Source organism: Haliotis cracherodii, unplaced genomic scaffold (assembly GCF_022045235.1).
Source record: "Haliotis cracherodii isolate W230 unplaced genomic scaffold, xgHalCrac1.p SCAF_28, whole genome shotgun sequence".
NCBI classification, from domain to species: Eukaryota; Metazoa; Mollusca; class Gastropoda; order Lepetellida; family Haliotidae; genus Haliotis; species Haliotis cracherodii.
The window spans coordinates 2,178,005-2,202,995 of record NW_027266284.1 but is presented as its reverse complement, the minus strand read 5'-3'; the positions used below and the strand labels follow the sequence as shown (position 1 = coordinate 2,202,995).

At 40.6% G+C, this 24,991-nt stretch overlaps 1 protein-coding gene across 1 annotated transcript in view; it reads left to right on the top strand.

The window, feature by feature from the left end:
* The window catches only part of LOC139473396 (uncharacterized), a 40,228-nt gene extending 17,283 nt beyond the window's left edge, over nucleotides 1–22,945 (top strand). Inside the window, exons 4-14 of the mRNA XM_071255961.1 lie at nucleotides 598–733; nucleotides 7,073–7,168; nucleotides 9,371–9,501; nucleotides 13,457–13,548; nucleotides 13,669–13,753; nucleotides 15,544–15,615; nucleotides 15,996–16,091; nucleotides 16,652–16,810; nucleotides 16,960–17,055; nucleotides 17,169–17,391; nucleotides 20,179–22,945. Of these exons, the coding sequence (XP_071112062.1) occupies nucleotides 598–733; nucleotides 7,073–7,168; nucleotides 9,371–9,501; nucleotides 13,457–13,548; nucleotides 13,669–13,753; nucleotides 15,544–15,615; nucleotides 15,996–16,091; nucleotides 16,652–16,810; nucleotides 16,960–17,055; nucleotides 17,169–17,391; nucleotides 20,179–20,204 (1,212 nt within the window). The 3' untranslated portion in view covers nucleotides 20,205–22,945. The remainder of the gene's footprint in view (nucleotides 1–597; nucleotides 734–7,072; nucleotides 7,169–9,370; nucleotides 9,502–13,456; nucleotides 13,549–13,668; nucleotides 13,754–15,543; nucleotides 15,616–15,995; nucleotides 16,092–16,651; nucleotides 16,811–16,959; nucleotides 17,056–17,168; nucleotides 17,392–20,178) is intronic.
* The last annotated feature ends 2,046 nt before the right edge of the window (nucleotides 22,946–24,991 follow it).

The window sequence follows — 24,991 nt, the reverse complement described above, 5'->3', positions numbered from 1 at the left end:
GTGACCATACGCCCTTATTACTACCCATAAAAGTGACTGATGCGCTTACGAATTGCGCAGCAGAGGTCGCGAACTAGTCTAGATTTCTGCTATACATCCGGGTACTCACTAGGAAAAAACAATAACAAAGGCAACAACCAGTCCCGGGGAATTGCGTTAGATCAATGCCCCTTTAATATATAACACAACGGTTATGAGTGACGTCATCCGAGGTACTGCTTACTGTTCATAAATAATGTGACCCTACACCTAAACCTAAAAACGTTTCCGCCATCTGTCGATTACAAAGGCGATGATGATAGTTCAAACTAGATAAGATCAAAGAACCCGCATGATGCCGAGTTAAACATATTCACCTCAAACAAATGACCAAATGTGTACATCAATGTTTACTACCGTATGACATCCCTGCCGGTGACCGACCTACAAAATGGCGTGTTCACTGACAACAGTACGCGGGATTTTCAGAGGAGGACTTTCGTTGAGTGAGGGATGGTATATATACTTAAATTTGTCATGTAAGTGATCAGAAACAGTCAGACAATCTGCGTACTGTTATTCATTTTTATGTTTTCCAATGTACGTTTTATTTTAAAGGTTTTACAGAAGTATAAGAAAGAGCTGTGTATTGTAGTGACCAACCTGAACCAAATGAGTACCGAATACTGCCACCCCAAAACAACACCGGATATGCCTGTTCGGCATGCAGTGCGCATGTCAATGGCAATACCAGGTAAGGTTAGTTTTGAAAAGGGAAAACAGGACAACATTAATCTGCCCACTATGGTAGGTCCTCGTTAAAATATTAGCTATGGGGAAGAATGTCTTTATTTCGGTAAAGGGTCCATCGGATCGTTATGCAGAAGCATATTTCATCAAACAATGACAAGATATGGAGTGCCCAAAACAAAAAAAGACACAAGAGACGAAAACGTCACCTCTAAAAGAGTTTTTTTTTTTTGTCTTTATGAATCACTATCAGTTAGTGATGATACCAGGTTCTCGCGAAAGGGTGAGCGTACATTGCCCCATCGGTTGCACCCTTCACAAACAAACGCAAAGGCAATTCAATTGTTCACCTGTAAAAACACGGGAACACATGGAACAAGTCAAAATGGGAAACATCATCGGACATAGTTTTTGTCACTTGTGTGTTAAATTATTAAATATAACACGTCCCATTTTAATTCTGGAAACCCAAAAGTCCAGAAACTCTACGGTATTTGCCGACTCTCGGTCAAAGGTATTTACAAAATTACATGCTGTTTTCATGGACACATACCAAGGAAGAAAAAATGAAAAACAAATTGTTCAAAAACTCAATATTTACACTATGTCGCCCATGTTTTTGTTTCGCAAATACATTAACATTATCGTGACACAAAATTTAACTCATTTTAACTTAATTCAACGATTTTATAGCGATATTGGAATATTTCGCCCATGGGCGAGAAAAAGGTTTAGTCCATGGGCAGGCCCATGGGCGAGAATATGTTCCTTTACTTAAAACTCATGTTTTTGTTTCTCAAATGCATTGAATGTATTCATTCAAGTATCATGACACCAAATTTAACTCATTTTAACTTAATTCAACTATTTTATAGCGATATTGAAATATTTCGCCCATGGGCGAGAAAAGGGTTTGGCCCATGGGTGAGAATATTTTCCTTTGCTCAACAGTTTTAGTTTCGCAAATGCATAAAGGTTTTATAAGCATGACACATGATTCAACTCATTTTACCTTAATTCAACTATTAAAATATTTCGCCCATGTTTTCGTCAGTCCCTTTAAATAATTAACTAATTGTGTACAGAGTATATTGTATCATGTGAAATATACTTTATATTATATCATTTCAATCATTTCATTACTTTTTAAAAAGGGCCTTTGGTTGGATGTTTCCTTTACAGAAGTTTTACAAATTTCACCTTATTTACATATTGCAACGATACGCCAATTCATTGGCGACATTTTCCAACACATTAAAGTTTAGTTAGTTTCTTTTTCATTTCCCATTTTATGTCTCGTTGATACATCACACTGAGAAAGTAAGTGACACTAAGTGTGCAATATACAGGTACACGTGCGCGTATTTTGATGGCAACAAAAAACGATTCGTCTTTCATTGCATAACGTCTGGCTGAATATTTCACATTCTAACGAAATCTCGAAATAATTATTTAGTTATATGCGGTGTCGAACTGACCAATGGGAATTATGTTTACAGGCGATTGAGGAAAACTAGAGTGAATATTATAACACTAAAGCAACTTTTAAATGCATTGTCCCTTTGGGTATGAAAATGGTAACAGTTCAGAAAAAACAACAGCCTTCTTATGATAATTCTCATATTCTCATTAGGACGTTGTAACTAATTACAGTGTCGGCCTTATTTACAGGTGATTCTACAATACCTGCTCTCGGTCAATTACGATCTACGACACCACGCGTGAATAAACAGTTATGCAGGTTTTGCTTTGGGCAAATACCTAGCCTGAAAACGTATATTTATTTTGTGGATACATGTTTTACATATTTTCGTTGATATGTGGATATATTAAGCACAAAGACAAAAAAATGTTTATGAAAGATGAATTAGTGCCTTGAAATATTCATCGAGATGTGTATCATCGTTTAATGGGGTCATTCAATAAAAGTATGTTTGGAGGAGATATCAAAGGAGCCGTCCATTATACACAGTGTCGTCCGGTAAACTACCACCCCACCCTGTCCATAATACTTATGTAATCGGTACACAAATATATTTGATGAGGTGTCAGTGTGGAAGGAACTTGAATTAGTACCGCCACTGGCCACAGAAATCCTCGAAGTATAGTAACAATCAACAAGGTCAATGCCGTACTAATTACCTAGTGACTCACGTAACAACGACTGTTAATCTGTCTGCTACAGCTACCATACCATCATCTCTGTCACAACTGGCATATTCAAAATATTAATTGTAGAAACGTCGTCAAGAAACTAAGGTATGTCGTATACAGTCCTCATATTTGATTAAAAAAAGTAAGTAACTTGGAATTCAACTGGATGTTACCTTCCTTATATCAGCTAACAGCCCTGTTTGTGAATATATTTACTAGACATAAGATTTAAAGACTAATAAAATCAGTTGCAAGACCGCATAGACCATAAAACCGAATAAAATATTTCTTGGTATCATCTCTTGTGTATTATATGATGGTAATGACCTGAAATGTTATAACGTTAGATTAGGACGGAGAAACATTAAAGTGTTTTATAATACTTGAGAACATGAGCAAAAAGATGTAGCAACATAAACATGCATGGAATAGGGAAAATGGTGAAAACAAATTGAAATAGATTTTAATAAAACATTATTGTACTAAATAACTTGCAAGAGCGGTGTCCAAAATTGTTTGACCGTGTTATGTGTTTTGTAGACTGACGAATAGCAAGTAGTTGTCATGCTGTACGCATGATTCCATATGCAAATTCAGATATACAACCGGTATGAAACTGAGAACTGAGATGCCAAGTACAACCTGCATTCACACACGGAAGCAAAATACTTGTATGTATGCCCTCTCCTCTGAAAAATGTATCACTAAAGTATTTGCATTGTAATAAATATAGTAATAATAAAACTTGGTAATTTGGTAGGTCTCCGACAGATATGATTTTCAGGTCTTTTTTACACCTTTGATTGATACGGATTACGTACATGTAGTCTAGTCACTGTCTCTAATGTATCTGCTTGTTAGAAATTTTCTTTTATCGGGTATAAATAGTTGATTCGTCTTGTCACGCAGCCATTTTTATGTTTCTAGGTTTGTCAGCACCATACCCGTGCTCGTGGGTTTCACCGAAGTGGTAAACGTCTGAGACCTGCATCACTTCGGGCTTTCCTCCCACATTAAGCTGACACGCCGCGATATAACTGGTAAAAGCGGTGTTAAACCCAACTCACTCACTCACTCACTGTATCTCAGAACATTCAAACATGTAATTAGTACACAGTTAATTGTTACATATAATTTCCTGCATATTCCTTTTTGAACAAAAAGCCTACATGTATACTGAAATCGGTGTCCACTGCTAAAAGGCAATTAGTGCAGTCAACCATGGTAAATGGAGAGACAAAAATAAGGTGATTAACTATAATCTGTTGCAGAATATGCGGTATAAGTGTAGTCATTTATACATATACACATTACACATATACAGATGAAATACACGATATGATACAGTGCAAGAACAAATTAAGACACGGTTTCTATTAAAAATAATTATACGATTATGGATTTAATGAGCATGTTTAAATTTTCAGGCCAACACGGTTGAGATACAGCATCGGCATACTCAACTGGAGTTGTTTTCTGCCGGTCGTAAGTTCATTGTTTGACTGAGCACACTTGTGTCGGGTTTGCGATATTTTCTTCTCTTTGTTGGCAGCCTGCCACCGGCCTGAATTTTGAGAAAGGTCTCAGCATGGGACTGTTAATTTCTTCTTAATGATGTCTACAAGCTTACAAACTTGTAGATGTTGGGGCGGTTAGGACCAAACTTTTTCAGCTCATAGTGTTAGTGACTTCTTTGAGTGTTAGTGGTCCTGGAACCCATAGTGTTAAACAGGTTCTGCACAATACGTCCATCAGATTCTACTCTTCAGCAACACTGTCACTGAATTTCAGAACTCTGGCATGATATAATAATCAAGGATTTCGAAGGTGAACGAGGGGAAAGGCAGACGCACGTGGATTTACTCTCAGGTTATTATTGTCTGGAGTTCACATTTTGGGGCATTTCATATACTATTTGAACAGAGTTCACCTGCACATGTCCACTTTAGTGAGACCGACTGTAACCAAAAATGCAATGAGCTGTAGCTCCCAATCAATCCCTTATAACAACGGTAACAACAACCAGGATGAGGACACAGTAAGGTTAAACCGTGTCCAACAGACAATCTCAGGTAGCTAACGCCATATCTCCCATCAAGTCAGCTCTGTTTTTAAGCGCATAATTATGTTTTTACATATTGAAATAAAAGGAATTAAAAAAAATCATATTTAACAAACCTACACATTACCAAATACAAAACTTTATAACCCTTTCTAGACTTCGTTCCAATTAACCTGGATCATTCAACTCGCTCGCGAAGGTCGTATACGACTTTAAAGTGAATACATCTACAGTGTACAAGTACCTTTTAACTGTATCATATATACTCATGATAAGCAATTATTTTCGTTCCTAATTCGAATGAGCACATTCTGAGGCTAAATCTGCAAAAGGACAGACAAAATATTTCTTTGTACAATGCAAACGATACAAACATAGCGGCTGATAATAGAGACAATGATTTAATAATCTGCAATATATCATATGAATAGCGAAAAACAGTCACCATATCGGATGTACATGTATAACTTATCTTCCAACACCACGCTTGTGCCGAGACCCATAGTCATAAAACTAATCGGTCCAATAAAAGGAGCAAATAGTTTCGCAGATAGTGCTTGCTATGGTTCACTCCCAATTGACAGACGACCTAATCGTCAGACAGACCCGTCAAGTGTGACCATTGTACCTGCCTGGTTTTACCTTCTAATTACTGAGCTGCCCAATACTGTCATACTGTGGGCAGGGCAAGCGGCTCCAACTTGTTGAGTGATACAGATTAACCAGATTATGATTGTGTTTGTAAGTTGCGTTTAATCTGTGTCGGGTTGCAGTTGTTTTATTAGGCAAGACCAGGGGTAGTTTTTTCAATGAAACCTTTTAGCCGTTGAGTTTGTTTTGCATTCATTTAATTAAATACATTGTTAGGTAGAATAATAACACGTTATATGGATTAAACATCTCCTTAACCTGAGTATAATCTTTTCACTTGGGCCAAACTTTCTCGTCCAGGGCGAAATATTTCAATAACGCCGTAAAATAGTTGAATTAAGTTAAAATTTGTTAAATTATGTGACATGAAACTTCTAAGAACACCTTTATGTATATGCGACACTAAAACACAAGTTTTGAGCAAATGGAAATATTCTCGCCCATGGGCCAAACCTTTTCTCGCCCATGGGTGAAATATTTCAATAACGCTATAAAATAGCTGAATTAAGTAAAATTGAGTAACATTATGTGCCATGAAAATGGTAAGAACACCTGCATGTATTTGCGAAACAAAAGCATAAGTTTTGTGTAAAGGAAAATGTTCTCGCCCATGGGCCAAACCCTTTTCTCGCCCATGGGCGAAATATTTCAATATCGCTATAAAATAGTTGAATTAAGTTAAAATGAGTTAAATTTTGTCTCATGATACTTGAATGAATACGTTTAATGTATTTGCGAAACAAAAACATGAGTTTTGAGTAATGGAACATATTTTCGCATGGGCCAAACCTTTTCTCGCCCATGGGTGAAATATTTCAATAACGCTATAAAACAGTTGAATTAAGTTAAAATGAGCTAAATTTTGTGTCATGATACTTGAATGAATACATTTAATGTATTTGCGAAACAAAAACATGAGTTTTAAATAAAGGAACATATTCTCGCCCATGGGCCTGCCCATGAACTAAACCTTTTTCTCGCCCATGGGCGAAATATTCCAATATCGCTATAAAATCGTTGAATTAAGTTAAAATGAGTTAAATTTTGTGTCATGATACTTGAATAAATACATTTAATGTATTTGCGAAACAAAAACATGAGTTTTAAGTAAATGAACATTTTCTCGCACATTTTTTTTCATTTTTACTTCCTTGGTATGTTCCCATGAAAACAGCATGTTTAATTTTGTAAATACCTTTGACCGAGAGTCGGCAAAGACCGTAGAGTTTCTGGACTTTTGGGTTTCCAGAATTGAAATTGGAAGTGTTATATCCTCATCGTGTCTAAAATAAAACTTTTTGAAAGCTTTACTGAGTCCTTGAATGGTGTAACCTTAATCACTTCATTTTGACAGAAAGATCATGCTCAGTTGTACCTCAAAAGATACACCTGATAAGTATGAGTATTTATCGAACATGAATTGCAATCAGGATCAACACATTTATTACATGTTCACGGAGAGGTGATTTGTTTCAGGCATGTTCAAGGCCCCAAAGTATAAACTACATGACCAGGAGGATACGTTTGTTGATGGCGGGGTCCTGTGTAACTACCCCATACACTGCTATGACGGTATGTGTCCTATGTAACTACTCCACACACTGCTATGACGGTATGTGTCCTGTGTAACTACTCCACACATTGCTATGACGGCATGTGTCCTGTGTAACTACTCCACACATTGCTATGACGGCATGTGTCCTGTGCAACTACCCCACACACTGCTACGACGGTATGTGTCCTGTGTAACTACTCCACACATTGCTTTGACGGCATGTGTCCTGTGCAACTACCCCACACACTGCTACGACGGCATGTGTCCTGTGTAACTACCCCACACACTGCTACGACGGCATGTGTCCTGTGCAACTACCCCACACACTGCTACGACGGCACGTGTCCTGTGCAACTACCCCACACACTGCTACGACGGCATGTGTCCTGTGCAACTACCCCACACACTGCTACGACGGCATGTGTCCTGTGTAACTACCCCCACACACTGCTATGACGGTATGTGTCCTGTCTAAGTACACCATACACTGCTATGAAGGTATGTGTTATCTATAGCTAGCCGTTATATTATTATCACAGTTTTGGTTCTACTCAACATACTCTATTTTACATGTGGCCGGCTGTGTTTCAGTAAATTCTCTCTGTGGCAAACACTGATTTGACGATAAATGTTCTGAGTAACCATCCCAAGCACTCTTTCAGTCAACATAAAGAAACCTGCATGTAAGGAATTACTATTGAACTACCTTTGTTGCGCCCCAAGCTAGCTGATTCACACGTCTTCAAATCATAACACGGCGACTTCATTAAGTGACCATGCCGTGTTTTAAAACACAGATTAATCAGTACAAAATTTAGAACTTTCAGAGAAGCTGTTATATTGCACCTTTGCAGGAAGAGCACTATCGAGAGATCCTCTTGAGAGCACTTTGTCATCATTTTCTCTTTAATTTGTGCAAAAAAGCTCCCGGTACTGCTTGTCATGTTAATGTTATTCGCACTAGGATGCTTTTATCTGTTTGTTTCGATTTTTTGTTAGGCCGAGCATGAACACCAGCTGATTAATGTATTTAAAAACGCAGAGCGTGCTGCGATGCGACACACACACACACACACACACACACACACACACACACACACACACACACACACAGACACAGACACAGACACACACACACACACACACACACACACACACACACACACACACACATACTGACATCACCAACTATCGGCTTCAGGATAAGGCGGGCTTGTTTGTTATTCGTGAGAAATGTAGCTAAACCGTGTCAACGTCCAAAACAACATGTCCGCATGTCAATCCTTGTACAGTGTAGCACTATTTTATCACTATGGCGCTCCTTCAACTATGTGTGCTCCTTGATCAAAATGGCGCTCCTTTACCAATATGTGCTCCTTTATCAGTATGGCGCTTATTTAACAATGTGTGCTTGTGTACTCCTTGATCAGTATGACACTCCTTTAACAATGTGCGTTCCTTGATCAGTATGGCACTCCTTTAACAATGTGTTCTCCTTGATCAGTATGACGTTCCTTGATCAGTATGGCGCTCCTTTAACAATATGTGCTCCTTGATCAGTATAGCACTCCCTTAACAATGTTCGTTCCTTGATCAGTATGGCACTCCTTTAACAATGTGTGCTCCTTGATCAGTATGGCGCTCCTTGATCAGAATGGCGCTCCTTGATCAGTATGGCACTCTTTTAACAATGTGTGCTCCTCGATCAGTACGGCGCTCCTTGATCAGTATGGCGCTCCTTGATCAGTATGGCGCTCCTTGATCAGAATTGCGCTCCTTGATCAGTATGGCGCTCCTTGATCAGAATGGCGCTCCTTGATCAGTATGGCACTCTTTTAACAATGTGTTCTCCTTGATCAGTATGGCGCTCCTTGATCAGAATTGCGCTCCTTGATCAGTATTGCGCTCCTTGATCAGAATGGCGCTCCTTGATCAGAATGGCACTCCTTTAACAATGTGTGCTCCTCGATCAGTATGGCCCTCCTTGATAAGCGTGGAGCTTTCTTGTCGTAATTGCTCTTCTCTCGGATGTATTTTCTGAAGAGTGATTAGAATTTGAGAAATTAGAAAGCATATTTTATCATCAGCAGAGGTAATTCATAGGAATTCTACAATTTATTTCCGATTTATTTTGTCCAAATTTGGTTCTGGCATGAAGCTACATAGATCAAGGATGTGGTGCAACCTAAACGTGTGACATTCTCAATATCTGGCTTCAGGCTGGTGGCTGTCTATGGAGAACAGTGACAGCTTTATACAGCGCCTGCAGCCACTCAGTGCACTCACCCGCTTGTTCGACAGGAGGGAGAGGTTCGGTGAATTCAACGATAAGACACTCGGATTTCTTTTGGTAGGTTTATATAAATAATTTGAATAAATATGAGAAAAGGGTAAAGCTTCTCCTGATAACGTTTCATGTCCTATTAATTGCTTTTGATTCATGTTATGTTTCTAAAATCAATCTCAACATGCCTTCTGTAGTAACCTTTTTACATTTCACAGTATACAATAACATAAACACAATAACACAAGAAAACGTATTGTTTATGAATAACCGCCCAGTACCTCACCCGGCCACAAGGTGATACTCTCTTTTGCTTTAGTCATTACAACTGGAACAGATTTTGAGATTTAGACGAATATATTCCCTAATCATCAGGATATTTGTGTTAATAATTATAGTGAATTGAACTTTGTGTCTATGTTTGGGTCATCCTAATGACCAGATATGCATTTAAAGAAACGACCTAAAATTGGGACACAGCTAATGAAATTACGAATGTCCCAATCTCATTATAATCAGACATTTGCACCTATTTGCTACCTCTCTCCATCACGATCAGACAAACACTTCATTGAAGCTCACGTCAGGCGAACCTTGCCCTATCAAAATGAACGATGAGATGACAGCTTTTAAATGACGCTGCTGCCCTACATCTTGTATTTTGTCACCTATTTGGGTGTCACGGCTCGCACACAAAAAAACCAACAGGATGTTATTATATTTGTTTTTCTCCATTTAGGACTTTTTCGTTAACCTTCAACCTCGAGATACAAAAGACAGATATAGATATGCTCTGTGTGCATCGTTTGCTCTTTCCGATAATTTAGAAACCTTCACGTTAATGGGCCGTTTAGAAAGTTCAGAGTGAAAGATGAGAGTTGAACACACAGAAACTGACATCCGAGAAATAATTAATTTTGTAAATACAAAGGAAAAGAAGTAGAAAGAACTGTTGAGTGGGTGAGTGTGGTTTTACGCCGCTTTTAGCAATATTCCAGCAATATCAAGGCGGGGGACACCAGAAATGGGCTTCACACATTGTACCCATGTCGGGAATCAAACCCGGGTCTTCGGCGTGACTAGCGAACGCTTTAACCACTAGGCTACCCGACCGCCCCAAGAATTGTTGAAGAACGGATTGAAGGACCACTTAATGAGTTTAACCAGGCCACAACAGGAAAAGAAAAAAATGTGATGTGAGTCGCCAAAGATCTGATTTTAAAGGATCACTGAGCTCAGGCGTTCAGGATGGAATGTCATTTTGGTTTGTTTGATTGAAATGTTCTGCGTTCTCCAGGATTGACTGCGTTCTCGTGTTGAGCGGTGTCCACCCAGTATTAATAGTACGATAAATCGTGTCCACATCGTAATACAGTCGTGCCCCGCTTATACGGACTTCAGATATCCGGAAACCTCGGTTCCCGGACGATTTTCATTCAAAACGAAATAATTACTATATAAATTTACCCGTATATACGGAAATTCAGTTTCCGGAACCGGACGGTCATTTTCATACACAAAACACTGAAATGCACTCAAAATTGTCTCACTTATCCGGACAATACACTTCCGCTGGTGTAATCCTTTGATTCGTGAGAAGTCAATTAACCAAGTGACACTGAGTTACGTTTGAGACGAGCTTGTTTATTGTACATGTAATCCCCTTCGGTAAATATGTCGTCTGTGGAGGTCAGGAAATGTATGTAAAGTTAGTCATTTATCAGGATATTAAGTTACAAAAACAATCCCAGTTGCAGGAACAGGTGCCCCTGCCTAGATTAACATTCCGCTCTGGCCTCAGTCTTCAGAAGAATGCTACCTGTAAATAATATTCAACCTACGTCGCGTTCTCCTGACAACCGAAAAAAAAACTTGACTTGAGGAGTGTTCTACTCAGATTGTCCGCCCGACTGTATATCCCGACAGAGGCTGCAGGAAAACAGCGGCGTACGCAGGGCTGTATGTGTAGAAGTTGCTCTCATTGTTATTGTAGTTCGCCAAGAAGGGTGCTTGTATTACGGTTCTTTCTGTGCTGCTTGTTTATCTTGGAAAATGCCTCTCTGACAAAGTTTAATTATGCTTACAAAGTTGTCTTTCACAGCACATGCCTTTCCTAAAAAGACAGCATGTCAGAAGTTAGGCACCATGGTTTGAAAAAAAACCCCAACATATTGACCGCTTTCAATCTTTCTGCCTATACCTACACATCGTACTGTGAACAATAATTTATTTATATCATGTATAACCATGTCGGTCAGGATACTTCCTCTGCCTAGAACTGACAGAGCGTCTAAGTTTGATCCCTTGCTTTGTCTTAATATAACGTTTCCAAACCTGAACAAACTGTCTTCACGTCAACAACATCGCGTTATCCGAGAGTTGTCTTTCTGATGCACTTCACTGTGAACACTGGTGCCTGACCTTCGTGTAAACCAACAGAGTATCGGCGCGTTGCTGACCCAATGGCCAACACCGTGAGGTGATATTGGCAGCTGTCCAGAGAACGATCTACATGTATGCATAGGGATGTAGATCACAACCGGATATTCTCCTTGAACATTTCTGTCTTATTCATGATTAAACGTATTTTGTTGCAACTATAGTGAACAATATTGCCAGCTTCAGTATCTTCATATCTCTCAATAACTATTCCAGTCTACTATATAATGTACGGGGCGGATGTATGGTTTTAAGAAATTGTACATTTATGGCTTTTATTTCAAATATATTTTTAAAATCCTAAAAAAGAGGGCCTGGTGCAATCAGGAAAACATTAAACCAACACTAATGCGAAGAATCTGACAAGATGGTTCTTGATGCTCCATAATAAATGCTTCGAACTACCGTAGATAGTGGTAGGCTAGGTAGATAGTGTGGTCTGATTGAACCGGAATATATAATACTAAAATGAAAGTCAAAGAAACTTTACAAATTTAAAAATGTACGTGCAAAAAATTAAAAACACAAGTTTAAACTAAAACAATTTAACACATATCGTCCAAACACAACAATGCTCTAAGCAGAAAGTGATACACGAAAGAGTGAAAACACGTGCAGCTTGAGCAGCCGAAACTACATGTGCAGTAAGTGTATGTAAAATATTATCAATTAATTGAATTAAATTAAAAATATTCATAATGACGGACGGCATGTCACACACTGATAAAGAAAACCCCACAAAATTGCCACGACGCACACCCGAACAACACGAGCGGGCGCTGGGTATGATACCAATGGGAGCCACCCATGCCCACATTGCTGGATCTTTTGGTTGCTCCCGTGTTGCTGTAACTAATATGATGCAAAGTTTCAGACAGACCGGGCAAACATCAGACAGGCCAAGAACAGACAGATCAGGGTAATCTTGCCCAATGAAAACCGTTACTTGCGTACTTTGCATATCTTTTGAATCCATTCCTGGCAGTGACGTCAACAGCCTTAGGTCATATGGTTAGTCGATTGACAGTGGACAGGCGACTGAGGGCTCAAGGAACTAGGGCTTACAAACCTTACAGTGGGAAGTTATTGACGCAACATCCTCGTCAGAAATTGAGCCCGGACTCTACGTGGTGGTCATACACGCTATTAATGTGACGTGCCATTGAACTTGAGCGATTTTAAATGTGTGCCCTTTGTCCATTACATTGAAAGCTTGGCCGTTAGTTATTAAACTGGGCTTAATTCCATACTGAAAATGGTTCCCGGCTCTCTGTGTGCGTCGTCAACTTACATTGTGATATGTAGAGAAGGAGACTAGCTTACTGGGCCCTGTGCTTATATCACGGGGCCATTGCTCTGCCTCGTCGATCGTCAGTATTCGACATCAATGTTCGCACACGTGTTCTTTCGTCATCTAGAAGGATCACATTTTGTACCATGTACCAAAGAGGGTGTGCTTAAGATTATGCAATTAGTTTGCAAACATATAGTTCCATGCAAACATATAGCATCATTGATCAGAACAGTAAAGACTGTTCCCCAAAGACGTAGATGTGCTCATGATTGTATGTTGATGTTGCAGTATGCTGACAACGAGGAGGACGTGCTGAGGTACCAGCTGGAGAAGAGGATGGGCGTGGAGCTCCAGGATCTCCCTGCCACAAAACTTGCCAGGTGGGTTCCTCTGACATGATGATAGTGTATATATCCTTTACAGAATGACAGCAGGCATATTCTCAAAAGTCATCAGTTGTATGTACGCCTGCGTTGAAGATATCCCTATCCGTGTTGCAGGGAGAAGGTGGAGAAGCGGCAGCTGCAGCTGAAGGCGGAACGGGAGCACAGGCGTGTAGTCAGGGCTGTAGATGCCTTTCTCAAGGTCAGCCTCTAGCTATTGGTCAAATGGGTTCTCCCTTACAACTTCCACCATTAATATACCGAACCGCAAAAGAAACTTTACCCCAAGTTACATTGCATGAAAAGTTGTCATTGAAATATCTGGGTAATTTTTGTCAAAGTTTCTAAAATGTAACATTACCTTGTCCGGAAAAATGAAATTTGATGATAAAAAACAAACAAAGAAGATGACAATAAAACCGATCGCCCAAACGCATTACGGCATTATATGTGTTCCCCCATTTCTTGCCCTATAAAAATCCACCCAGTCCGGATAACATTCATTCGTTATTGAATTGCTACCACATGCCAAGATTGACAAGAAATCAGCGACACCAAGCATTTGGACGATTGCAAGCTGGACAAACCACCCGGCAAGTAGCCAATGCATTTCAAGTCCACGTAAGGACCATATACAGGCTCCAGCAAAGGTACCAGACCACCAACACTACAGATGACCGATCACGTAGTGGAAGACCAAGGGTCACCACCCGACGTCAGGATCGTCAGATTGTGCGACAGCATCTTCAAGATTGCTTTGTTACTGCTGCGGAAACTGCTCGACAGACCATGGGGACACACCAGCGACACATTAGTGCGGACACGTGCGTCGACGATTAACGAGCAAACACCTCCACTGTCACAGGCCACACCGAGGACCCATTCTGACACCACGTCATCGCCGGGGCCGTCTTCAATGGGCAACACAGCACCAGGATTGGCGCCACCAGCAGTGGAGAAGAGTCTGTATCTCAACAGCAGATGGCAGAGAGAGAGAGAGAGAGAGAGAGTGTCTGGCTACGCTGTGGGGAACGTTATTCGGAAGCTTGTGTTGTTAAGAGATACTCGTGGGGTGGTCCGAGCATCATGGTATCGGTCGGAATGGGTCTTGCACAGGGGGTCGGCCATGTGGTCTTCCAGAACATTGGGAATGGTGTCACAGCAGCTCGGTATATTGATCAAGTCTTGTGACCACACGCCATACCTCATTTGGCACGTCGCCGCAACCATGAGTTTCAGCATAATAACGCCCGTGCCCACACTGCAGGATCAACAAGAGACTTCTTAAAGCAGAATGGCATCAGAACCATGCAGTGGCCTGCTCTCAGTCCATCTATCCATGGTGACGTTTCTTTTGCGGTTCATTATATATCAACTTTGAGCTTAGACAAATACGTGACAAGACAATTCGCTTAATATCAAATAAGTCAAATGTCTCATGAACAGGTTTATGGATGAATTTTCACGGATTGAAACCCACTACAATAGTAGACACACCACCAATCGTACCTGATAACAGATCAGTCAATACCAGGGTAGGCATGACTGAAGGCATCCAGCTGCAGCCAACTTGAAATCAATCCAGAAATAACCACAATCCCTTTCAAGTCAGTCAAATTTTCGATGGTACGTCACAGCAATCATGATTAGGGAATTTAAACGTCGATCACGTTACCTATGCTTATTGGTCTAAAATTTGGTTGGGCACGGAACGTACATTGTAACTTCGACAAATGATGTTGTATTCGGACCCAAATCACTTTCTTAAGCTGAAAGGGCGTAGTCGCTTGTCAGTAGGACAAGGGCGACAATACGTCGAACCAAGCCAGACTGCCAGATGAGTAAATATATATTTTAAACTAACAAACATAATTCGTTCCAGAAAATACAGGCAAAAACAATTTTCCACTGGTATCCCGGGTTGTCCAGATACGCTTATGAATTACTGTAGAATTTTTGCACTGTAGAATCTTAATAACATACATTTTGCAGGTACTCAAACGTCATAATGCTGACTGCAATGCGACAATCAGCAGAGACGAACTGCAGGCGGCGCTTCGTGACGTAAGTATATCATGTCTATCCATTTATCATTGTGGCTGTAGTGCTCCTATTTCGTATATTCATAAAAATATTATTGCAAGCAAGGATAGACATCTATTGTGTGTATATACAAAAAAATAGCCATACTAGCTTGGTGCCGACGTAAAAGATTGATATTTTGTTTCTTCTATGATGCGACCGAGTGGTTGAAGGACCGTCACTCAGTACTGGATCTCAATAGAGAGATGTGATGTAACGTATCTGTGTGTGCATGTGTTCTGCAGAACATATTAAAGAACCATCGCACATTTATCCTGGGCAACAATATTATACTGTACGTAGAGGCAGGCCTATACGGATATACAGAGAGAATAGACACATGTATGTTGGCTACACTCTAGGAGGCCACCTTCACCAGGACGCGCCGTAGACGGATCTTCGGAGACGTGGACAACGACACCATCCTGCAATATCTGGACAGGGACGGAAACGGACAGGTAAGGTGGATGTCATCTCGACTACAAATACAAAAATAGAACTATGTTATTCACAGTTACAGATCACCTGTAGATAGCTGATCCTTTTCCTGTTACATATCACACATTACGAGCTGATGCATTGTGACATTCACACATACTAAGGTGATCCGTTGTTTGTGACATTCACATATACTGAGCTACTCCTTTGTTTGTGACATATCACATAAAACTAGGTGATCCTTTGTTTGTGATATATCACATATAATGAGCTGATCCTTTGTTTGTGACAGATCACATATACTGAGCTAATCCTTTGTTTGGGACATATCGCTCATAACTAGGCGACCCTTTGTTTGTGACGGATCAAATATAACGAGCTGATCCTTTGTTTGGGACATATCGGAAATAACTAGGTGACCCTTTGTTTGTGACAGATCACATATAACGAGCTGATCCTTTGTTTGTGACATATCGGAAATAGCTAGGTGACCCTTTGTTTGTGACAGATCACATATAACGAGCTGATCCTTTGTTTGTGACATATAGCAAATAACTAGGTGACCCTTTGTTTGTGACAGATCACATATAACGAGCTGATGCGGTTTATGGAAGAAACAGGGATCACACTGCAAACCCGTTTCCTTGGTTACGATAGGCAAGAAGTAAACAGCCTGTTCAGCTTCTTCTCGACGCTACAGACCACACTGCTGACCAATGTCAAGAGGATATATGTTGAGGTAAACCGCTCTTGCGTTTGGAACATCCTCATCTTGATAGTATATAAAATCCTGAACTGTGCAGGTTATCTTTCAAATAACATTTACATGGTTTAAGCACCGCACAAGGGGACGGACAAGCAGTGTTTCATTTTCTTTGTCGTTTCCAGGAAAGGGACATAGAGAGAACTGTTGGCATCAACACTGGTCACGTGGGCACTACAGACTTTGTCCTGGAGGAGGGGGACAGGGAGTTTATTGTGGAGGTGAGTACACTAACCTGAGAAATGGTTTCATAATCACAAACATAATGGTTAAAAGAAGCAAAATGATGTGTGATCTTATTCCACAATTATTCAACTGATTCCTTGTGTGACAGCGGGGCAGACGGTCAGTCACAGCCTTCCTCAAATACTATGTCGCCATCAACGACCCTCCAATGAAGCACCTCGCCACCATCGAGGAAGGCGTGATGCTACTGTCCCAACCCCCTATACAACCAACATCTGTAGCTTCAGACCTCCCGTACATAGACGGGACAATCTCTGCGGCGGAGGATCCCCTGGCTGTGGCCGATATATCCCTCGAGGAGAAGCTCCCAAGTGAGTGATCTTCTCTAGTTAGTTCAGGATTTCATGGAGAACATTTACACTCGTCAGTACACTATTGACATGATCTCCTGGTACAGGGTTTCATGGGGAACATTTACATTAGTCAGTATACTATTGACATGTTCTCCTCTTGTTGGTACAGGATTTCATGGGTAACATTTATACTCGTCAGTACACTATTGACATGATCTCCTCTTGTTGGTACAGGGTTTCATGGGTAACATTTACACTCATCAGTATACTATTGACATGATCTCCTCCTCTTGTTGGTACAGGATTTCATGGGTAACATTTACACTCATCAGTATACTATTGACATGATCTCCTCTTGTTGGTACAGGATCTCATGGGTAACATTTACACTCGTCAGTATACTATTGACATGATCTCCTCTTGTTGGTACAGAATTTCATGGGTAACATTTACTCTCGTCAGTACACTATTGACATGATCTCTTCTTGTTGGTACATGGTTTCATGGGTAACATTTACACTCGTCAATATACTATTGACATGATCTCCTCTTGACAGTACAGGGTTTTATGGGTAACATTTACACTCGTCAGGATACTATTGACATGATCTCCACTCGTTGGTACAGGGTTTCATGGGGAACATTTACACTCGTCACTATACTATTGACATGATCTCCTCTTGTTGGTACAGGGTTTCATGGGTAACATTTACATTCGTCAGTACATTATTGACATGATCTCCTCTTGTTGGTACATGGTTTCACTGGTAACATTTACATTCGTCAGTACACTATTGACATGATCTCCTCCTCTTGTTGGTACAGGATTTCATGGGTAACATTTACACTCGCCAGTATACTATTGACATGATCACCACTTGTTGGTACAGGGTTTCATGGGGAACATTTACACTCGTCAGTACACTATTGACATGATCTCCTCCTCTTGTTGGTACAGGGTATCATGAAGAACACTTGCATTTGTTAGTGTAAGATTATCATGATCTTCACCGATTGTTTCATAATTTCAAGGGGAACATTACATTCGTCAGCATAGGATTAACATGATCTCCTCTGAGCATGAAATACTGTAAGGGACGTTCTTTCGATCTCGAAATATATGCAAAAAGTGCTAGAACGCTAGATTTGTCTGAAATCTCGCTATCTCGCCATCTCGCATTCTCGTGTTTTTGTTACCTAGCACTTTTTGTCAAAAGTCGACAACGAGAGAATGCGACATTTGGACATGATGTAAAATCTCGCAATCTCGACTTGTCAAATGAGGCCACAAAAATATGAAATCACGAGTACGCGTGATTTTATTTTATCGCGTTTACGCGTTCTCGCGTTGTATGCACTGTCCGCACTCGTGCGTAATATCATAAGGTCAAGGCGCATGCACACGTTAGTAGTCCTGTGGTCGTGCTTATTTCATGCTCTTCATTCTGCAAGTAGCATTTAGGAAAACTATGACTTGAAGTTCCTAGAAATAGAAATATTGCTAATATGTGTGTTCCTACTTTCTTTACTTGATGAATTACTCCACACACGTAGCCCTACTGATTACGCATGATGCATGTGAATCGTACCCTTCGACAGTAACTGTACACGTGTGCCTAAAATAGTACGATAAGAAACAAAATAAAATGTGAACAATAAAACGCCTCCCATGATTTAAAAAAATCAATCAAACACTAACCATTAATTTATTGCGGCCTTAACATGCACATGCAGCTATACCATCATAGGTACGCCCAAGGGACGCAACTCCGCATAGTAAATTGCGACGCCACAGACGACTGAGCCACTCATGCTCACGGCTCTCATGACTATATAGGCAATTGGCAGAGAAACACGAGATCGGGTGATCGCGACATTCGTCAAGTGTCGCAATCTCACGTTCACGCGTTCTCACGTTTTAAAAAAATATTGACATTAACTGTAAGAACGCGAGATGGCGACAATGGTCTACTGTCGCGATTTTGTGTTCTTGTGTTGTCGCGTTTTTATGCGCAAATGTGCCCAAAGGCATGAGAACGCGATATCGCTACAGTGGTCAATGTTATCACGTTTTTTGCCTATACAGTTATGTGGAACTATAAACGAAAACGCCACAACAAGAGATCGCGACACTTGACCAATGTTACGATTTTGAGTTCACTATCATTTGACATTCATGTACACAATTCCTTCTGCAAAATTATATTGAAAATGTTGAGAGTTTTCATGTAAAGTACATAGGAAACTGTAACAACGAGAGAGGACTTGTATACATATGACTATTACATAGCATTTTCAATCTCAAGTCATAAGTTTGCTAATTGCTGCTTGGAGAATGAAGAGCATGAAAGAAGCAGGACCACAGGACTACTTTTGAGCGCATGCGCCTTTGACATTATGATATTACGCATGCGCACGAATAGAGTCTTTAATGCGAGAACGCGAGAACGTAAGGTCGCGAGAAAATGAAATGTCGCATTCTCGCGCGTTCTTGTGGCCTCATTCGACAAGTCGAAATTGCGAGTTTACGAGATTTTACACCATGTCCAAATGACGTATGCTCGCGTTTCGACTTTTGACAAAAAGTGGTATGTATCAAAAGTTTGAGAACGCGGGATTTTTGCCAAATGTCGCACTTTGGGCATATTTAGCTCGTTTCCAAAGGTCCAAAATCGCGCGAATGTCCCTCACAGTATTCTATATCTGAGTGGTTTAGGGTTTCTTCGTGAACACGTACATTTGTACGTATAATAAATTGTTATGGTCATACGGTCGTAACAGGGTAGAAGCCATAATGTGTTTCAGTTGTGAACCACGCCCACGGCACATGAACTACAGCCCAGCAAATTTCCAAGATGTTCCTCCAGACTGGGGATAGAACTGCTGACCAGTCTAACCTGCCAGGGGACGCATTAAGATTTTGTATTTAGCCTGACAGTCGTGTGCGTCATTAGGAAACAACTGCAGCTGGTTCGGAATGGGTTAAGCGAGGAATAGGTGCATGAAAAAGTGTTTCTAAGTGAAGATAATGGAAACAAAGGCGTAAGTTAGAGAGCGAAGGTACCCACAGACAAATGCCATTTTAGGATCGTTGTTGAGTCCTGATTGTTCATGGGGAGTTATTATCGATTGGTAGGTTTCGATATCGTTGCATCACAATCTGTACTATTGTCACATTACTGACATGTTGTAAGCTTTTTATATAGAAATCATCGTTATATTAGGATGTATTCATATCTGTTGTACCTGCTTGTACAATGTAACATGTGTTTTGAAGCATTGTACAGATATGTCCAGTATCGCCCCTTAGTAACATGTGTACAGTGCAATAATCCTGAACGCGACGTCAAACCCCATTTTACCTTGCCTGACATTAATAACATGTACTTCTGTACCGTGTATATGAGGGAGTTTCACGTTTACCCTATTGTGTCTGTATTGACTTCAATGAGCGATATCCGTTCTGAAACAATTCATATCCGAGTACAAGTGGTTCAGGAAATCGTTCATTGCCGGTACGAGAGGGGCTCACGTCCCGCCATAAAACATGTGTACATGAGTTTGGTGAAATAAAGGACTTTGTACACAAGACCAGTTTATCTGGCCGTAACCTAAGTATGCAAGGTCCACAAGTTTTTTTCGTCCAGGCGGGGAAGTATAACGGTTAGTTAAATTTTGACTGGAGGAGAGCCCAATTTTGGTTTCTCTAGAAATTTCTCTCTGAAATAAGAGTAATTTAATCCGAACATGTTTTAATCAATCGCCTGCCTCATTCTGTGACTCAGTCATGTTTCGTAATGTAGATAATCCATTCAATTTGTTCATTTTTTTTAAGAGGTAAAATGTTTAGGGGAAATATATCTCCCTCCGCTAAATTTAACCTGTTTATATTTTGTAGAATAAACTATTACACGCATTGAGCGATTATTTCCTTTAGCTATAGGCGTAGTATAGAGCTTTATCACGCACTGACCTTGTAATTCTGAACATCGTATCTTATTCAAGCTGTATCACTGAGAGTGAGTGATTATCTCCCTTACCCGAATAGATCTTTTACGCACTACCTTTGCAATGTATCGTATGCTATTCAGGCAGCCAACGAGAAAGGTTTCATCGAGGAATTTATGACAAGTATGTAGCGCGCACTCAATCTTTCTCCCTTCACACTGTTATTGCAACTTATTGTTCAAAACGATTAAATACCAGGCTTCTATAGAATGACTTTGTTCAATAAACAACACACGTAAAACAATGGGTTTGATATGAGAAATTTGTAATTAGTTGTCTTCATAATCACATGTAGGGTGCTTGCTGTGCACAGTTGAGCACAGAATTGTTTCAAGTACTTCACTGTAGGTAATGGATGATTCATACCGTTTCATGCGGCGGTTTACGGTTCTGGATGGTTTATTAAACTTTCGGCAGAGATTTTACAACCCTATATGTGTTTTGTTTCTGAATACGTATGGAACCAACAGGCTGGACTGTAGTTTGCAATTGTTTTCCTAAAAAATAATACGGTTGCATGATATATTCACGATGTTTGGGTTGAACAAAGTAACATTCTTCTAAACATACTTCAATTCTAAACCGGCAGTAATAACAACATAACCCAAGTTAACCAAACGGAACCGTACACAAGAGTAATGAGTGGGTGAGTTGAGTTGAATAGTACTCCACTTATATCATGGCGTGTCAGCTTGACGCGGGAGGAAAGCCCGAAGTGATGTTAGTCATAGACGTTCACCAATTGGTGAAACCCACGAGCACGGGTATTTATGCTGACAACATAATCGGGGCGAACCTGGATTCGAACACTGTCATAGGTTTCTGGCGTGCCTAAGGGACACAACTCTGCATAGCGAATACAGCGCCTTAGGCGACTGGGCCAATCGTGCCCCCGTACACAAACTGTAACAAACTATCATGATACAAAGACGTTTCAGATCAGATATGTATTGCGTAACATTCCATGAAGAAACAGTGGCAGTATTACACTATCACAGACTACAAAATATATGAACAATAAGTGCAAAACACCCGAGTACATTCAAAATACAAAGGAAGTACATTGTAACAATTCTATTTCAAAACAAGTGTATTATAATGGTATGGAAACACTATGAGAATAGGTTTACAGGAAATTATAGAGATATTTATTATCAACCATACCGTGGTTTATGTAGAATCAACATTATCTCATGAATTCTCAATAACAAATATTGAAAGTAACGTTCGTGGACAATGCATAGGAATAAGCTCTTGGTATTTGCCCCAAAAGTACATCAATAGAACAGAACCAGCACCAGCTCGTTGTCTGGGCTCGTACATTCTTCGGGTCGATAGATCTACTGCCGTGTTAGTCTTGTATATACGCCGGGGAGGGTGTGTGGTATGTTTTGGAATGGTCTGTTCCTTGTATTACTCGCCTTGTGTGCACACCATTGCACGCTGGTGGCTTACATTCTTTCTGGCTCGCATGTCTAACTTTTTTCAGGTATACACCAGGACTATTCATGTAGGGTCACTTGGTGGTATGTTACTGCTGTGGTATATTCAACATTCATGTAGCGTCTCTTGGTGGTGTGTTACTGCTGTGGTATATTCAACATTCATGTAGCGCCACTTGGTGGTATGTTACTGCTGTGGTATTTTCACCATTCATGTATCGCCACTTGGTGGTATGTTACTGTTGTGGTATATTCAACATTCATGTAGCGCCACTTGGTGGTATGTTACTGAAGTGGCATATTCAACATTCATGTAGTGTCAATTGGTGATATGTTACTGCTGTGGTATATTCAACATTTATGTAGCGTCACTTGGTGGTATGTTACTGCTGTGGTATTTTCACCATTCATGTATCGCCACTTGGTGGTATGTTACTGTTGTGGTATATTCAACATTCATGTAGCGTCACTTGGTGGTATGATACTGCTGTGGTATTTTCAACATTCATGTAGCGTCACTTGGTGGTATGTTACTGCTGTGGTATATTCACCATTCCTGTAAACCACTTGGTGGTATGTTACTGAAGTGGCATATTCACCATTCATGTAGCGTCACTTGGTGGTATGTTACTGCTGTGGTATATTCACCATTCCTGTAGCGTCACTTGGTGGTATGTTACTGTTGTGGTATATTCAACATTCATGTAGCGTCACTTGGTGGTATGTTAGTGAAGTGGCATATTCAACATTCATGTAGCGTCACTTGGTGGTGTGTTACTGCTGTGGTATATTCACCATTCCTGTAGCGCCAATTGGTGGTATGTTACTGCTGTGGTATATTCAACATTCATGTAGCGTCACTTGGTGGTATGTTACTGCTGTGGTATATTCACCATTCCTGTAGCGCCAATTGGCGGTATGTTACTGAAGTGGCATACTTAACATTCATGTAGCGTCACTTGGTGGTGTGTTACTGCTGTGGTATATTCACCATTCATGTAGCGCCACTTTCGTGGTATGTAACTGCTGTGGTATATTCAACATTCATGTAGCGCCACTTTGTGGTATGTTACTGAAGTGGTATAATCAACATGCATGTAGCGCCACTTGGTGGTATGTTACTGAAGTGGCATATTCAACTTTCATGTAGCGCCACTTGGTGGTATGTTACTGCTGTGGTATATTTACCATTCATGTAGCGCCTCTTGGTGTAGTGTTACTGCTGTGGTATATTCACTATTCATGTAGCGTCACTTGGTGGTATGTTACTGCTGTGGCATATTCACCATCCATGTAGTGCCACTTGGAGGCATGCTACTGAAGTGGCATATTCAACATTCATGTAGCGCCACTTAGTGGTATGTTACTGCTGTGATATATTCACCATTCCTGTAGCGCCACTTGGTGGTATGTTACTGCTGTGGTATATTCACCATTCCTGTAGCGTCACTTGGAGGCATGCTACTGAAGTGGCATATTCAACATTCATGTAGCGCCACTTGGTGGTATGTTACTGCTGTGGTATATTCACCATTCCTGTAGCGCCACTTGGTGGTATGTTACTGCTGTGGTATATTCACCATTCCTGTAGCGCCACTTGGAGGCATGCTACTGAAGTGGCATATTCACCATTCATGTAGCGCCACTTGGTATATGTTACTGCTGTTGTATATTCCCCTTTCACGTAGCGCCACTTGGTGGTACGTTTACTGCTGTGGTATATTCACCATTCCTGTAGCGCCACTTGGAGGCATGCTACTGAAGTGGCATATTCACCATTCCTGTAGCGCCACTTGGTATATGTTACTGCTGTTGTATATTCCCCTTTCACGTAGCGCCACTTGGTGGTACGTTTACTGCTGTGGTATATTCACCATCCATGTATCGACCCTTGAAGATCCGGGGTAGAATAGGTCTTCAGCAACCCATGTTTGCTGTAAAAGGTGACTATGCTTGTCGTAAGAGGCGACTAACGGGATCGGTTGGTCAGGCTCGCTGACTTGGTTGATGCATTTCATCTGTCCCAATTGCGTGGATCGATGCTCATGATATCAATCACTGGATTGTCTGGGCCAGACACGATTATTTACAGACTGCCGTGATATAGCTGGAATATTGCTGAGTGCGGCGTTAAACAACCAACCAACCAACTGTTCATGTAGCGCCAC